At 49.8% G+C, this 18,801-nt stretch overlaps 1 protein-coding gene across 2 annotated transcripts in view; it reads right to left on the minus strand.

Annotated features, from left to right (window-relative positions):
- The window catches only part of CLPB (ClpB family mitochondrial disaggregase), a 167,940-nt gene that overhangs the window by 14,022 nt on the left and 135,117 nt on the right, over window positions 1-18,801 (minus strand). For both annotated transcript variants that reach the window (XM_077451127.1, XM_077451126.1), the window contains 2 exons: window positions 17,404-17,477; window positions 9,378-9,497 (listed from right to left, as the gene is read on the minus strand). In XM_077451127.1, the coding sequence (XP_077307253.1) occupies window positions 9,378-9,497; window positions 17,404-17,477 (194 nt within the window). The remainder of the gene's footprint in view (window positions 1-9,377; window positions 9,498-17,403; window positions 17,478-18,801) is intronic.

Consider the following 18,801-nt stretch of genomic DNA (forward strand, 5'->3'; position numbering starts at 1 on the left):
CTGCCCAGTGCTAACAATGAGAGGACCCGTCTGACCCGCACATCAGTCTGCAGAAGAGGAGCTCACACTCTAATGTCCCCCATAGACACACACTATTATTATTATACATTTATATAGCTCTGACATATACCGCAGTGCTGTACAGAGATCACTGAGCCAGTCACATCAGTCTCTGTACCAGAGGAGCTTACACTCTAATGCCCCCCCCCCACAGTCACATCAGTCTCTGTACCAGAGGAGCTTACACTCTAATGTCTCCCCCCCCCCCCCCTCCCACAGTCACATCAGTCTCTGTACCAGAGGAGCTTACACTCTAATGTCCCCCCCCCCCCACAGATACATCAGTCACTGTACCAGAGGAGCTTACACTCTAATGCCTAATTCCCCCCCCCCCCACACACAGTCACACACTATTATACATTTACAGTATCTCACAAAAGTAAGTACTCCCCTCACATTTCTGTAAATATTTTCTTCTATCTTTTCATGTGACAACACTGAAGAAATGACACTTGTCTACAATGTAAAGTAGTGAGTGTACAGCTTGTATAACAGTGTAAATTTCCCATCCCCTCAAAATAACTCAACACACAGCCATTACTGTCTAAACTGCCGACAACAAAAGTGAGTACACCCCTAAGTGAAAATGTCCAAATTGGGCCCAATTACCCATTTTTCCTTCCCCCGGTGTCATGTGACTTGTTAGTGTTACAAGGTCTCAGGTGTGAATGGGGAGCAGGTGTGTTAAATTTGGTGTTATCGCTCTCACTCTCTCATACTGGTCACTGGAAGTTCAACATGGCACCTCATGGCAAAGAACACTGTGAGGATCTGAAAAAAAAAGAATTGTTGCTCTACATAAAGATGGCCTAGGATATAAGAAGATTGCCAAGACTCTGAAACTGAGCTGCAGCACGGTGGCCAAGACCATACAGCGGTATAACAGGACAGGTTCCCCTCAGAACAGGCCTCGCCATGGTCCAAAGAAGTTGGGGTCACGTGCTCAGCGTCATATCAAGAAGTTGTCTTTGGGAAATAGACGTATGAGTGCTGCCAGCATTGCTGCAGAGGTTGTAGGGGTGGGGGGTGGGGGGGTCAGCCTGTCAGTGCTCAGACCATACGCCGCACACTGCATCAAATTGGTCTGCATGGCTGTCATCCCAGAAGGAAGCCTCTTCTAAAGATGATGCACAAGAAAGACCACAAACAGTTTTCTGAAGACAAGCAGACTAAGGACATGGATTACTGGAACCATGTCCTGTGGTCTGATGAGACCAAGATAAATGTATTTGGTGTCAGATGGTGACAAGCGTGTGTGGGGGCAACCAGGTGAGGAGGACAAAGACAAGTGTGTCTTGTCTACAGTCATGCATGGTGGTGGGGGTGTCATGGTCTGGGGCTGCATGAGTGCTGCCGGCACTGGGGGGCTACAGATCATTGAGGGAATCATGAATGCCAACATGTACTGTGACATACTGAAGCAGAGCATGATCCCCTCCCTTCAGAGACTGGGCCAAGTCCGTTCGTTTTGAAAGTCCGATGCAACTCCGCCGGACCATTAGGGGGTGTACTGACTTTTGTTGCCAGCGGTTTAGACATTAATGGCTGTGTGTTGAGTTATTTTGAGGGGACGGCAAATTGACACTGTTATACAAGCTGTACACTCACTACTTTACATTGTAGACAAGTGTCATTTCTTCAGTGTTGTCACATGAAAAGATAGAAGAAAATATTTACAAATTGATACAATGATGCTGTTAGCCCCGCCCTACACGTTTCGTTGCTGGGACGTCATCTGGAGCCGGGGAGGGGAAAATGTGATAGTGTGTATGGTGCTTTATACACAAGCTGTACACTCACTACTTTACATTGTAGACAAGTGTCATTTCTTCAGTGTTGTCACATGAAATGAGAGAAGAAAATATTTACAAATTGATACAATGATGCTGTTAGCCCCGCCCTACACGTTTTTCGTTGCTGGGACGTCATCTGGAGCCGGGGAGGGGAAAATCTGATAGTGTATATGGTGCTTTATATATAAGCTGGACACTCACTACTTTACATTGTAGACAAGTGTCATTTCTTCAGTGTTGTCACATGAAATGATAGAATAAAATATTTACAAAATTGATGCAATGATGCTGTTAGCCCCGCCCTACACGTTTCGTAGCTGGGACGTCATCTGGAGCCGGGGAGGGGAAAATCTGATAGTGTGTATGGTGCTTTATATATAAGCTGTACACTCACTACTTTACATTGTAGACAAGTGTCATTTCTTCAGTGTTGTCACATGAAAAGATAGAAGAAAATATTTACACAAATGTGACTTACTTTTGTGAGATACTGTATAATATACGGTAGCTTTTTTTTTGTTGCATTGATATATTTTATTTTATACTATAAACAGGAAAATTGGTACTAAGTTTAGTGTTATTAATATTTTCATGAATACAAATATTAATATAGCGTGATCTTCATTTTTATTACCATTATATTGATTACCAATACGGTTATCGGTTGAATATCTCCACTTCTTGTATCACAATTTTACTGATATCAGATCTATTTCCCCAACAGTTTGAATCCTTTGTTACAATGTATCGTTTAATCTATAATTGTTTTTTTTTTTTTTTTTATTAATTTCTTTATTTTTTATTGTGTTATGTGTTAGACCTGATGAAGGGGGGGGGGGGGTCAGAGTTACAGCCCTCGAACGGCGTAGTTTTTGCAAACAATTAATGATTAGAATAAATTTGTATACGACAACGTGGTGCTTCAATCCTATATACACTTAGGTGAGTATTGTACAAGTTTGCAAAGGATATGAAAAGGTTGTAAATAGGGTGGAGAGAGACGGGGGGGGGGGGGGGGGGGGGGTTAAGGTTAATTGTGTGAACTTTCCAACTGTCGCACGGTTGCAGTGTTTGCCGGGTAACATTAGCCTGTCTGGAGCCGCTCTCTAGGTAGGCACCCCACATTTTCGGCGGGGGGCGGGGGGTGAGCAGTACAGGGATAGCTTCGTTGACGATACAAGCCGGGGGTACAGTTGATGGCCGTAGGTCCCGTCTGCTCCTCTTCGGGGATCGTTTTAGAGGCAGTGTGGAGTCGTCGGCGTGTTAATCGGCGGCCCGGGCGCTCACAAAGCCTCCTTCTTGTGCTCTTATTGTGATGAAAGGTTGCAGCGGGGCGTCTGGGGTGCAGTTACGGCCGCGGGGTTGTCCAGCTCGTAGCTGTCCTCTGACACTGGCCGCTTATTACACGCCCCGGGGGGGGGGGGGGGGGGAGCGCTTCGGCCCGCTGGTCGTCATGGAAACCAGAACGGCGGGGTCAGTTATGCGGTGTGTGTGTGTGTGTGCTCTCCGGCATCTGACGCCGGGCCCTTTACAAGAAATCTGTGCTGTGGGAAGTGTGCAGGCTGCTCCCGCCAACCCAGAAATGCAGGTTGCTTGGCTGCAAATGTCAGTGAACCATCAGAAATTCCTAGGAAAAGAAGGACTTCAGAGCATCTCCCCCCCCCCCCCCACCCCTTTTATAGTTGGGAGGGGGGGGGGGGGTCTGCAGTCCACAAACAATGGAACCGATAAGCGTGCACGGGGAGTTATCAGCTCATAAGATTTCTGGCAGGATCAATGTTTTTTTTTTTTTTTTTTTTGCATGGTCTGGGCAGTCAACTGGAGTAGAACACCGGCCCTAATTCTGTTCTGTCCCCCCCCGTCTGCTAACATGAGCAGGAATACTCATCAAGTACACAGCACTTTTATTATGATCCTGACATCCAGTCCTGTCACCTGGGGGCCATCGTACTGGGCATTCATGTCTGAGAGAAGAAGCCCCCATATTATACAGGAGAGCATCGGAGGTTGCATGGGGAGACAAGGGTCACCAAAGTGCTTGAGATCACTAGATGACACAAGGACTAGGCATGTATCTAGAGGCACTAGATGGACTAGGCATGTATCTGGAGTCACTAGATGACACGAGGACTAGGGACGTACCTGGAGTCACTAGATGACACGGGGACTAGGGACGTACCTGGAGTCACTAGATGACACGAGGACTAGGGTCGTACCTGGAGTCACTAGATGACACGAGGACTAGGGACGTACCTGGAGTCACTAGATGACACGAGGACTAGGGACGTACCTGGAGTCACTAGATGACACGAGGACTAGGGACGTACCTGGAGTCACTAGATGACACGAGGACTAGGGACGTACCTGGAGTCACTAGATGACACGAGGACTAGGCACGTACCTGGAGTCACTAGATGACACGAGGACTAGGCACGTACCTGGAGTCACTAGATGACACGAGGACTAGGGACGTACCTGGAGTCACTAGATGACACGAGGACTAGGCACGTACCTGGAGTCACTAGATGACACGAGGACTAGGCACGTACCTGGAGTCACTAGATGACACGAGGACTAGGCATGTTCCTGGAGTCACTAGATGACACGAGGACTAGGCACGTTCCTAGAGTCACTAGATGACACGAGGACTAGGCACGTACCTGGAGTCACTAGATGACACGAGGACTAGGCATGTACCTGGAGTCACTAGGTGAAACGAGGACTAGGCACGTTCCTAGAGTCACTAGATGACACGAGGACTAGGCATGTACCTGGAGTCACTAGATGACACGAGGACTAGGCATGTACCTGGAGTCACTAGATGACACGAGGACTAGGCATGTTCCTAGAGTCACTAGAGGACACGAGGACTAGGGACGTACCTGGAGTCACTAGATGACACGAGGACTAGGCACATACCTGGAGTCACTAGATGACACGAGGACTAGGCATGTTCCTAGAGTCACTAGATGACACGAGGACTAGGCATGTTCCTAGAGTCACTAGATGACACGAGGACTAGGCACGTATCTGGAGTCACTAGATGACACGAGGACTAGGCACATACCTGGAGTCACTAGATGACACGAGGACTAGGCATGTACCTGGAGTCACTAGATGACACGAGGACTAGGCATGTTCCTGGAGTCACTAGATGACACGAGGACTAGGCATGTTCCTGGAGTCACTAGATGACACGAGGACTAGGCATGTACCTGGAGTCACTAGATGACACGAGGACTGGGGACGCACCTGGAGTCACTAGATGACACGGGGACTAGGGATGTACCTGGAGTCACTAGATGACACGGGGACTAGGCACGCACCTGGAGTCACTAGATGACACGGGGACTAGGGATGTACCTGGAGTCACTAGATGACACGAGGACTAGGCACGCACCTGGAGTCACTAGATGACACGAGGACTAGGCACGTACCTGGAGTCACTAGATGACACGAGGACTAGGCACGTACCTGGAGTCACTAGATGACACGAGGACTAGGCACGTACCTGGAGTCACTAGATGACACGAGGACTAGGCACGTACCTGGAGTCACTAGATGACACGAGGACTAGGCACATACCTGGAGTCACTAGATGACACGAGGACTAGGCATGTTCCTAGAGTCACTAGATGACACGAGGACTAGGCATGTTCCTAGAGTCACTAGATGACACGAGGACTAGGCACGTATCTGGAGTCACTAGATGACACGAGGACTAGGCACATACCTGGAGTCACTAGATGACACGAGGACTAGGCATGTACCTGGAGTCACTAGATGACACGAGGACTAGGCATGTTCCTGGAGTCACTAGATGACACGAGGACTAGGCATGTTCCTGGAGTCACTAGATGACACGAGGACTAGGCATGTACCTGGAGTCACTAGATGACACGAGGACTGGGGACGCACCTGGAGTCACTAGATGACACGGGGACTAGGGATGTACCTGGAGTCACTAGATGACACGGGGACTAGGCACGCACCTGGAGTCACTAGATGACACGGGGACTAGGGATGTACCTGGAGTCACTAGATGACACGAGGACTAGGCACGCACCTGGAGTCACTAGATGACACGAGGACTAGGCACGTACCTGGAGTCACTAGATGACACGAGGACTAGGCACGTACCTGGAGTCACTAGATGACACGAGGACTAGGCACGTACCTGGAGTCACTAGATGACACGAGGACTAGGCACGCACCTGGAGTCACTAGATGACACGGGGACTAGGCATGTACCTGGAGTCACTAGATGACACGAGGACTAGGCACGCACCTGGAGTCACTAGATGACACGGGGACTAGGCATGTACCTGGAGTCACTAGATGACACGGGGACTAGGGATGTACCTGGAGTCACTAGATGACACGAGGACTAGGCATGTACCTGGAGTCACTAGATGACACGAGGACTAGGCACGCACCTGGAGTCACTAGATGACACGGGGACTAGGGATGTACCTGGAGTCACTAGATGACACAAGGACTAGGCATGTACCCGGAGTCACTAGATGACACGAAGACTAGGCATGTACCTGGAGTCACTAGATGACACGAGGACTAGGCACGCACCTGGAGTCACTAGATGACACGGGGACTAGGGACGTACCTGGAGTCACTAGATGACACGAGGACTGGGGACGTACCTGGAGTCACTAGATGACACGAGGACTAGGCACGCACCTGGAGTCACTAGATGACACGGGGACTAGGGATGTACCTGGAGTCACTAGATGACACGAGGACTGGGCTTGTACCTGGAGTCACTAGATGACACGAGGACTAGGCACGCACCTGGAGTCACTAGATGACACGAGGACTAGGCACGTACCTGGAGTCACTAGATGACACGAAGACTAGGCATGTACCTGGAGTCACTAGATGACACGGGGACTAGGGACGTACCTGGAGTCACTAGATGACACGAGGACTGGGGACGTACCTGGAGTCACTAGATGACACGAGGACTAGGCACGCACCTGGAGTCACTAGATGACACGGGGACTAGGGACGTACCTGGAGTCACTAGATGACACGAGGACTGGGGACGTACCTGGAGTCACTAGATGACACGAGGACTAGGCACGCACCTGGAGTCACTAGATGACACGGGGACTAGGGACGTACCTGGAGTCACTAGATGACACGAGGACTAGGCATGTACCTGGAGTCACTAGATGACACGAGGACTAGGCATGTACCTGGAGTCACTAGATGACACGAGGACTAGGCACGCACCTGGAGTCACTAGATGACACGGGGACTAGGGATGTACCTGGAGTCACTAGATGACATGAGGACTAGGCACGTACCCGGAGTCACTAGATGACACAAGGACTAGGCATGTACCCGGAGTCACTAGATGACACAAGGACTAGGCATGTACCTGGAGTCACTAGATGACACGAGGACTGGGGACGTACCTGGAGTCACTAGATGACACGAGGACTAGGCACGTACCCGGAGTCACTAGATGACACAAGGACTAGGCATGTACCCGGAGTCACTAGATGACACAAGGACTAGGGATGTACCTGGAGTCACTAGATGACACGAGGACTGGGGACGTACCTGGAGTCACTAGATGACACGAGGACTGGGCATGTACCCGGAGTCACTAGATGACACAAGGACTAGGGATGTACCTGGAGTCACTAGATGACACGAGGACTAGGCAACGGGTGGGGGGGATAACTCCATGTTAATGGCCTTGAGGGACGGGGGGGATACCTCCATATTAATGGCTATGGGGGAAGGGGGGGGGCAACTCAATATTAATGGCTATGGGGGAAGGTGGGGGGGGGGTAAATCCATATTAATGGCTATGGGGGAAGGTGGGGGGGTAAATCAATATTAATGGCTATGGAGGAAGGTGGGGGGGGGGGGGTTAAATCCATATTAATGGCTATGGGGGAAGGTGGGGGGGTAAATCCATATTAATGGCTATGGGAGAGGAGGGGTACATCCATATTAATGGCTATGGGGGAAGGTGGTGGGGGGTTAATCCATATTAATGGCTATGGGGGAGGGGGGGCAACTCCATATCAATGGCTATGGAGGAAGGGGGGGGGGCAACTCCATATCAATGGCTATGGGGGAAGGGAGGGGGGCAACTCCATATTAATGGCCATGGGAGAAGGGGGGACAACTCCATATTAATGGCCAGGGGGAAGGGGGGCAACTCCCTATTAATGGCCAGGGGGAAGAGGGGAATCCATATTAATGGACATGGGGGAAAGGGGGGGATTCGATTTGAATGGCCATGGGGGAGGGAGGCAAGTACATATTAAAGGCCATGGGGGAAGGAGCGGGGGGAAACTTCATATTAATGGCCATGGTGGAAGGGGGGTAACTCTATATTAGTAGCCATAGTTTTGGAATGAGGTAGCCAACAAGCGCATATAGACAATAGAGTACAGAACAAAAACAACCCGTCATGGTCAGTTTTGTTGCGTAGGTTTGTCAGTATGTAAAGGTGTAATAAAAACTATAAAAAGCTCAGGAAATAAAAAAGACTAAATACTATGTATTACATGTATCAAAGTGGATCTTGCCCCATACCTGTAAAAAACTATTTCCCAAACACCACTTATCGCTGATGCTCCTTTATCCAGGAAAAGCCTCGCCATTCTTCCACTGCACATCGTGTGCCACCACCTTTGCGATCTATGTCATTGAGAGCCGGCTGACTCCTCTTGGTTCCTGCAGCTGGACACCTGAGGCAGCACCACATTTCATGCATGCGCAGATGGAGATATGGTGCCATGTCTTTCACATGATGTGATGCCACAGCGTTAGAAGATCTCTGCCTCCACCCTCTTGAGGTACACATCCACAAGGCTGTAGGTCCCGAACTCTTGTGAGATCTCCGCACATGAAATGTGAAAGACATGGTGCCAGATCACCATATGTGTATGTGCAAGACAAGGCACTACGATAGATCTTGCAAGCATATTCCCCCTGTACATCCTAATACCACCACCTTTGTTATCTTTGTCATTGAGAGTCAGCTGTCCCTTCCTGGTTTCTGCAGCTGGCCACCTAACCAAGCAGCACCAGAGATCTGGAGACATGTTTTTTTCACATAATGAGATACCACAGCTTTGGAAGATCTCTGGCCCAAGCCTCTTAGGGTACATTTCACACAAGGCTGAAGGGCCGTACGTGCCCAACTCTTGTGAGATCTCCTGACACTCATGTCAACACGCAATGTAAAAGACGTGGCACCAGATCACCATGGGTGCATGTCCAGGACATGGCGCTATGATGGATCTTGCGTGAGTTCAGCACCTATGGCTCTGCAGCCTTCATGGATGCATCCTATGCACCCAAGGAGGCTAAGGTGGAGAAGATCAACTTCCCCTAGGTGAGGGAGAAGGAAGTGAAATCGTGAGGCACAGAAGAAATAGGTGTTTACAAAAAGGAAAATCAATTACGTAAGAGGGTGGGAATATTGCAATATTGGACCCCAGCGACTTCTACCATTCTGCTGACAATGTTGGGTTAGGTTACCTTTTTGGCCCACACGTTCAGCTCTTTGGAGACCAGCTGGGAGAGCTCGGAGCGGCAGAACGGGAGGAAATAGACGATCTCATTAATCCGGCCCAGGAACTCATCTCTCCGGAAGTGAGCCTGCAGGACATAAAGGAAAGGCTTTAGAGGGGAACCACAATGGCGATGGGTCAAGTTTAGTTTTCGAAACCGATACATTTGATGTTTTGGATTCCCTTTCTAGTATACACCAGTGATTCTCAACTAGGGTTCCTCCAGAGGTTGCTAGGGGTTCCTTCAGCATTGGGCAATTTCTGCCTCTCAGATAAGTTCCCACCGACACCATTGATCTTTTTAGCTATCTGTAAGGAGGCAATTCTTCCCAATGACCAGAAGTGTAAGGACCATTCTACCCAATGACCACAAGTGTAAGGACCATTCTACCCAATGACCACAAGTGTAAGGACCATTCTACCCAATGACCACAAGTGTAAGGACCATTCTACCCAATGACCACAAGTGTAAGGACCATTCTTCCCAATGACCACAAGTGTAAGGACCATTCTACCCAATGACCACAAGTGTAAGGATCATTCTTCCCACTGACCACAAGTGTAAGGATCATTCTTCCCACTGACCACAAGTGTAAGGACCATTCTTCCCAATGACCACAAGTGTAAGGACCATTCTTCCCAATGACCACAAGTGTAAGGACCATTCTTTCCAATGACCACAAGTGTAAGGACCATTCTTTCCAATGACCACAAGTGTAAGGACCATTCTTCCCAATGACCACAAGTGTAAGGACCATTCTTCCCAATGACCACAAGTGTAAGGACCATTCTTCCCAATGACCACAAGTGTAAGGACCATTCTTCCCAATGACCACAAGTGTAAGGACCATTCTTCCCAATCACCACAAGTGTAAGGACAATTCTTCCCAATGACCACAAGTGTAAGGACCATTCTTACCAATGACCACAAGTGTAAGGATCATTCTTCCCAATGACCACAAGTGTAAGGACCATTCTTCCCAATCACCACAAGTGTAAGGACAATTCTTCCCAATGACCACAAGTGTAAGGACCATTCTTCCCAATGACCACAAGTGTAAGGATCATTCTTCCCAATGACCACAAGTGTAAGGACCATTCTTCCCAATAACCACAAGTGTAAGGATCATTCTTCCCAAAGACCACAAGCGTAAGGACCATTCTTCCCAATGACCACAAGTGTAAGGACCATTCTACCCAATGACCACAAGTGTAAGGACCATTCTTCCCAATGACCACAAGTGTAAGGACCATTCTTCCCACTGACCACAAGTGTAAGGACCATTCTTCCCAATGACCACAAGTGTAAGGACCATTCTTCCCAATGACCACAAGTGTAAGGACCATTCTTTCCAATGACCACAAGTGTAAGGACCGTTCTTCCCAATGACCACAAGTGTAAGGACCATTCTTCCCACTGACCACAAGTGTAAGGACCATTCTTCCCAATGACCACAAGTGTAAGGACCATTCTTCCCAATGACCACAAGTGTAAGGACCATTCTTCCCAATGACCACAAGTGTAAGGACCGTTCTTCCCAATGACCACAAGTGTAAGGACCATTCTACCCAATGACCACAAGTGTAAGGACCATTCTTCCCAATGACCACAAGTGTAAGGACCATTCTTCCCACTGACCACAAGTGTAAGGACCATTCTTCCCAATGACCACAAGTGTAAGGACCATTCTTCCCAATGACCACAAGTGTAAGGACCATTCTTTCCAATGACCACAAGTGTAAGGACCGTTCTTCCCAATGACCACAAGTGTAAGGACCATTCTTCCCACTGACCACAAGTGTAAGGACCATTCTTCCCACTGATCACAAGTGTAACGACCGTTCTTCCCAATGACCACAAGTGTAAGGACCATTCTTCCCACTGACCACAAGTGTAAGGACCATTCTTCTCACTGACCACAAGTGTGAGGACCATTCTTCCCAATGACCACAAGTGTGAGGACCATTCTTCCCAATGACCACAAGTGTAAGGACAATTCTTCTCACTGACCATCACACTAATGTATCTAGAGTTGTCGAGTTCTAATTTTTAGCAGGAGTTCCCCCGAGACTGGAGACCTATTTTAAGGGTTCCTCTGTGTTGAAAAGGTTGAGAAAGGCTGGCCTACACTCTTAATCCCCCAACTATCCATCACTTGGAGGACTGTCCCTCTTTCCTCCTCAGTTGTCCATCTTTTTGGTCTTGATGTGTAGACCTCTTAAAAAAATATATTAAATGCCCAAAAATTTTATAATGCTCTAAACCTCTAATCATGGGTTTCCAAACTTTCTAAACAAAGGACCAGTTTATTGTCCTTTAGACTTTACGGGGGCCGGACTGTGGTCAGCGGTAGCTGAAAGTGCACCGGTGCCATTGGGGGCAACAGTGCCTCAGGCTTGGGAGCAAGAAAATGACATAGCAGTGGTCAGCAGGAGGAGGAATAGCATCCCATCATTGATGTTCGTTGAAGGAATAGCACCTTATTGATGGTATCTGTGGGAGGAATAGTGCCTCACCATTGGTAATAAATTGGAAGAATAGTGCCCCAGTGTTGGTATCAGTGGGAGGATATGTACCCCATCATTGGTGTCAGTGGGGGAAATTATGCCCCATTGTTGGTGTCAGTGGAAGTGGGAGGAAATATGTGCCACTGTTAAGTGTCAGTGGAAGGAATGGTGCTTCATTGTTGGTGTCAGTAGGAGAAATGGTGCCTTGCATCATTGGGAGGGCCAGATAAAGGCAAGCAAAGGGCAGCATTTGGCCCACTGGCCACAGTTTGGAGACCACTGACCTAAATTATTGCAGTTATTATTATGAGAAACCACTACAAAGAAAAGTTAGTTTAAAAAAAAGGGGGGGGGGGGGTTGGGGTTTAAACCATATGTACAAGAACTTTTTGCAGTTGACTAAATATAGGTGGACAACCATTAACCACAAAGGGCAAGTGGATTGAATCCTTGAAGCTCTCACTTGACGCTTAAAAAAAAGGAGAAGCTTGGGGTTACTGAAAAAACAAAACAGCAGCATCAGCAACTGTCCCCTGTAGGCTGTAAGACAGAGAACTGAGGGATCGCATGACCTCTGATCACTCAGTCCCACAGAACTGAGCGATTGTGTGACCTCTGACCACTCAGTCCCATAGAACTGAGCGATCGCGTGACCTCTGACCACTCAGTCCCATAGAACTGAGCGACCGTGTGACCTCTGACCACTCAGTCCCATAGAACTGAGCGATCGCGTGACCTCTGATCATTCAGTCCCATAGTGGTGTAGTGGTTAGCACTCTCACCTAGCAGTAAGAAGTGGTCGCTGGTTCAAATCCCAACCACGACACTACCTGCCTGGAGTTTGCATGTTCTCCCTGCGCCTGTGTGGGTTTCCTCCGGGTACTCCGGTTTCCTCCCACAATCCAAAGACATGCAGGTAGGTTAATTAGCTTCTGTCCAAAATTGGCCCTAGTATATGAATGGGGACCTTGGATTGTGGGCTCCTTGAGGGTAGGGACTGATGTGAGTGTGCAATGTACAGGGATAGGGACAATTGTAGACACTCACTCAGGTTGAACTGGATGGACTGGTGTCTTTATTCAACCTTCCTAACTATGCAACTATGTAACAGCAACTGTCCCCTGTAGGCTGTAAGACAGAGAACTGAGGGATCGCATGACCTCTCTTCACTCAGTCCCACAGAACTGAGCGATCGCGTGACCTCTGATCACTCAGTCCCATAGAAGTGAGCGATCGCGTGACCTCTGATCACTCAGTCCCATAGAAGTGAGCGATCGCGTGACCTCTGATCACTCAGTCCCATAGAACTGAGCGATCGCGTAAACTCTGACCACTCAGTCCCATAGAAGTGAGCGATCGCGTGACCTCTGATCACTCGGTCCCATAGAACTGAGCGATCGCGTGACCTCTGATCACTCAGTCCCATAGAAGTGAGCGATCGCGTGACCTCTGATCACTCAGTCCCATAGAACTGAGCGATCGCGTAAACTCTGACCACTCAGTCCCATAGAAGTGAGCGATCGCGTGACCTCTGATCACTCGGTCCCATAGAACTGAGCGATCGCGTAACCTCTGACCACTCAGTCCCATAGAAGTGAGCGATCGCGTGACCTCTGATCACTCGGTCCCATAGAACTGAGCGATCGCGTGACCTCTGATCACTCAGTCCCATAGAACTGAGCGATCGCGTGACCTCTGATCACTCAGTCCCATAGAACTGAGCGATCGCGTGACCTCTGACCACTCGGTCCCATAGAACTGAGCGATCGCGTAACCTCTGACCACTCAGTCCCATAGAAGTGAGCGATCGCGTGACCTCTGATCACTCGGTCCCATAGAACTGAGCGATCGCGTGACCTCTGACCACTCGGTCCCATAGAACTGAGCGATCGCGTAACCTCTGACCACTCAGTCCCATAGAAGTGAGCGATCGCGTGACCTCTGATCACTCGGTCCCATAGAACTGAGCGATCGCGTGACCTCTGACCACTCAGTCCCATAGAACTGAGCGATCGCGTGACCTCTGACCACTCGGTCCCATAGAAGTGAGCGATCGCGTGACCTCTGACCACTCAGTCCCATAGAAGTGAGCGATCGCGTGACCTCTGATCACTCGGTCCCATAGAACTGAGCGATCGCGTGACCTCTGACCACTCAGTCCCATAGAACTGAGCGATCGCGTGACCTCTGACCACTCAGTCCCATAGAACTGAGCGATCGCGTGACCTCTGATCACTCAATCCCCAATCACAGTGACTGTCAGACACCGCTCTCCCCCTCCAGTGCTCATTGGAGCACCGGGCGGCATCCGCATGGCAATCTGGCTACCCAATTGTTGCCCCTTTATTACAGATTGAGCCGCAGTCACTGTACAACCATACTACCAGCTTTTATCTGCAGCTGAAAGTCCTTTAATATGAATTTGGATAAATGTATCAGAGTAGCAGTAGCAGCAGTATGTAATTGTTGTTTACACACACACACAAGACGGTTCCCCGGCGTGGGCCCGGCCTCATGGAGATGCGGTAATTCCATCAGGAACAGGCCAGGATTTTTTTACCCTCAGGGCCATGACATCAGCAGCAGATACCAGAAAACTGAATTAGCCGGCTGCAGGCTGAGGCACTCTGGATAATGTCATACCGCCGCACAGCGACCGTCTGCTACTCTCCATCAATGAGCACGACACCGAGAGCAGGACAGGGCCCTGCGATCAGACAAAGCAGGGAAATATATTCAATGTAATAAACTTATTTATTTTACTAAATTGATCCGACACCCCAATGCCCCCCCCCCCACAGTCACACACTATTATTATTATACATTTATATAGCGCTGACATATACCGCAGTGCTGTACAGAGAACACTGAGCCAGTCACATCAGTCTCTGTACCAGAGGAGCTTACACTCTAATGTCTAAATGTAGTCACACACTATTATATATCGCCGACATATTCCACAGTGTCGTACACAGCAGTTTTTACCCAATGCCCATACCGTCACAGTAGATATTTCCAATGGAAAAAGAACAAGATGTAGGCTCTGATATCTTATAGGTAGACCCTTTGGTGAAGGTCTTTCCTTCAATCTGGAGACGTCAGAGGGGAAGGCGTGGGGTGCCGAGAACATTGCTCGCCCAGAACGGGTTAACAGTCACAGATGTGCCATGCAGTCTTGGCACCGCGAGCCAAAAGAAAATACCCGCATGTAACTTAAACCTCTGAATCAATTTGCTGTGTCTATGAAATGCCCATTAATTGGGTGCCCTGTGCATTAGGAGCTCTCCAACATTAACAGGGAATTAATTCCGCGGACATCTACCACTTGGAAAATCAGATTTCGGTTATGAGTGGTGGCTGCATTGGGAGGCGTCCAATCCCATTGTGCGGAGAGAGAAGGTAGAAAGGCATCCATTCTGGGAGGAGATGCTTCATTTCTGCACAGCCAACCTTTGCAATGTGCGGCCAATGAGAAGTTCCTGCAGGTTTCAATAAGACTAACAACTCCCTCTTCCTAGGACCCAGCAGTCCCCTCATTATAAGGCCAACTGCTCCATAAGAGGGCCAACAGCTCCTTTTTCATGGGGGCCAGCAGCTCCTCCTTCATGGGGGCCAGCAGCTCCTCCTTCATGGGGGCCAGCAGCTCCTCCTTCATGGGGGCCAGCAGCTCCTCCTTCATGGGGGCCAGCAGCTCCTCCTTCAAGGGGGCCAGCAGCTCCTCCTTCAAGGGGGCCAGCAGCTCCTCCTTCAAGGGGGCCAGCAGCTCCTCCTTCAAGGGGGCCAGCAGCTCCTCCTTCAAGGGGGCCAGCAGCCCCTCCTTCAAGGGGGCCAGCAGCCCCTCCTTCATAGGGGCCAGCAGCCCTTCCTTCATGGGGGCCAGCAGCTCCTTCTCCCTAAGGGCCAGCAGCTCCTCCTTCATGGGGGCCAGCAGCTCCTCCTTCAAGGGGGCCAGCAGCTCCTTCTCCCTAAGGACCAGCAGCTCCTTCTTCATGGGGGCCAGCAGCTCCTCCTTCATGGGGACCAGCAGCTCCTTCTTCATAAGGACCAGCAGCTTCTTCGTGGGGGCCAGCAGCTCCTTCTTCTTGGGGGCCAGCAGCTCCTTCTCCCCAAGGACCAGCAGCTCCTTCTCCCCAAGGACCAGCAGCTCCTTCTCCCCAAGGACCAGCAGCTCCTTCTCCCCAAGGACCAGCAGCTCCTTCTCCCCAAGGACCAGCAGCTCCTTCTCCCCAAGGACCAGCCGCTCCTGGTCTGTCACAGGTTGGGGGGCTGGTCCGGGAGGAGGGCTGGTCCGTCACAGGTCGGGGGCTGGTTCTGGGGTGAGGGCTGGTCTGTCACAGGTCGGGGGCTGGTCCGGGATGAGGGCTGGTCCGTCACAGGTTGGGGGGCTGGTCCGGGATGAGGGCTGGTCCATCACAGGTTGGGGGGCTGGTCCGTCACAGGTTGGGGGGCTGGTCCGTCACAGGTTGGGGGGCTGGTCCGTCACAGGTTGGGGGGCTGGTCCGTCACAGGTTGGGGGGCTGGTTCGGGATGAGGGCTGGTCCGTCACAGGTTGGGGGGCTGGTCCGGGATGAGGGCTGGTCCGTCACAGGTTGGGGGGCTGGTCCGGGATGAGGGCTGGTCTGTCACAGGTTGGGGGGCTGGTCCGGGATGAGGGCTGGTCCGTCACAGGTTGGGGGGCTGGTCCGGAATGAGGGCTGGTCCGTCACAGGTTGGGGGGCTGGTCCGGGATGAGGGCTGGTCTGTCACAGGTTGGGGGGCTGGTCCGTCACAGGTTGGGGGCTGGTTCGGGATGAGGGCTGGTCCGTCACAGGTTGGGGGGCTGGTCCGGGATGAGGGCTGGTCTGTCACAGGTTGGGGGGCTGGTCCGGGATGAGGGCTGGTCCGTCACAGGTTGGGGGGCTGGTCCGGAATGAGGGCTGGTCCGTCACAGGTTGGGGGGCTGGTCCGGAATGAGGGCTGGTCTGTCACAGGTTGGGGGGCTGGTCCGTCACAGGTTGGGGGCTGGTTCGGGATGAGGGCTGGTCCGTCACAGGTTGGGGGGCTGGTCCGGGATGAGGGCTGGTCTGTCACAGGTTGGGGGGGCTGGTCCGGGATGAGGGCTGGTCTGTCACAGGTTGGGGGGCTGGTCCGGGATGAGGGCTGGTCCGTCACAGGTTGGGGGGCTGGTCCGGGATGAGGGCTGGTCTGTCACAGGTTGGGGGGCTGGTCCAGAATGAGGGCTGGTCTGTCACAGGTTGGGGGGCTGGTCCGGGATGAGGGCTGGTCCGTCACAGGTTGGGGGGCTGGTCCGGGATGAGGGCTGGTCCGTCACAGGTTGGGGGGCTGGTCCGGGATGAGGGCTGGTCCGTCACAGGTTGGGGGTTGGTCCAGAATGAGGGCTGGTCTGTCACAGGTTGGGGGGCTGGTCTGCTTACTGATTGGTGAGACATTACGTCAGCTTAGGTCATCCCTCTAAACACATAGAGGCAGAGAGAGAGGAGACGAACCTTCAGTATGGGCCGGATAACCTGCTCCTTGAACTGCTTGGAGATGGTGATATTCTCTTTAATTTGAACATCATCTGAAAAAAAAAAAAAAAAAAAAGAATGATATATATATATATATATATATATATAAAAATAAAAATAAGTAAGAAAATCAAAATGTAAGTTGATACAAATTAATACAATTGCCTCACTTGTAGACTCTAAACGCAATCCTCAGGCCTCCTTTACAGGGTCTTTGAGGCCCGCAGACCACGAATGGGCCTTCTCTTTATGCAGCGTGATCCACCAGGTGCTTGCATGCAGGCAGCCCATGTAAGTCTATGGGGATGTAGAAGCTACATGGACACCGCCGCTCGTCCTAATTGGACAGAAGTGCGGGTAAGTGGCCAAAGGCACGCCCACTAATTAGGAAGATTGGCAACTTCTGCGTCCTCATGCCCTTCCTAATTTGAGAAGCACGAGGAGGGTGTGCTCGTCTAGGTCCGCTCACCCGCATGCTTGTCAAATTAGGATGAGCGGCTGTGCCCGTGCAGCTTCTGCATCCCGATAGACATGGCCGGCCCTACTAAACGGATCTCCTGGTTCGGGGGGTCACCTGATCACTGTGGTAGCCTCTGATTGGATATCACAGTGATCACTCACACTGTGAAGCCCCCCCCCCCCCCCCCCCGTTTCTCCCGCTCTCTGTGGATGGAGGGGAGAGATGGATTGTAGCATTTTCTCTCCTTGTAGAAAAAAAAAATAAAAAAAAAATAATAAACATCAACTGAGTGCAAAAAATTTAAAATAAATAATAATAATAAAAAAAAAAATTATAAAAAAAAATAAAAAATTGCTAGATCAAGGTTTGATCTAGGTCAGTGCCAGGGTTAGTGTTTGGGTCAACGTTCATGGTCAGTATATTTTGAGCAAAATTAAACAACAAAAAAAAAGGAAAAAAAAACATTTTTTTGCATTGGTATCAATGTCAGTGGGTTTTAGGTAGGACGAAAAAAAATAAAAATTTGAAAAAAAGAAGCAAAATGCGCATATGTGATATCCCTGTGATCGTGCAAAGCAGGAGAATTTATTTTGGGTTGTACTTTGGTGGAAGGTTATGGTAGGTAGTAGCAAGAAAAATACAGCTAAATAAAATAAAAAACATTTTTTTTTTTTTTTTTACTATCTAGGACCAGTTTTCCTATGATAATAAAAATATAATCTAATAGAAAATTTTATATATATATATAAAATTCTAATAATATAATATATCTTATAAAAAATTTTTTGCATATGTCAGCAAATGAAAGCTCATTTTGTTCTGAAAAAAACAAGGTAAAATCCACCCGGATGCACAAAGTAGTTATGATAATTTGTACAGTTTTACTAACACATGTCAAAGTTGCAAAATTGTGCTTA

The sequence above is a fragment of the Lithobates pipiens genome, unplaced genomic scaffold (genome assembly GCF_037356315.1).
Source record: "Lithobates pipiens isolate NorthernLeopardFrog02 unplaced genomic scaffold, aLitPip1_a1.2 Scaffold_23, whole genome shotgun sequence".
Classification (NCBI taxonomy): domain Eukaryota; kingdom Metazoa; phylum Chordata; class Amphibia; order Anura; family Ranidae; genus Lithobates; species Lithobates pipiens.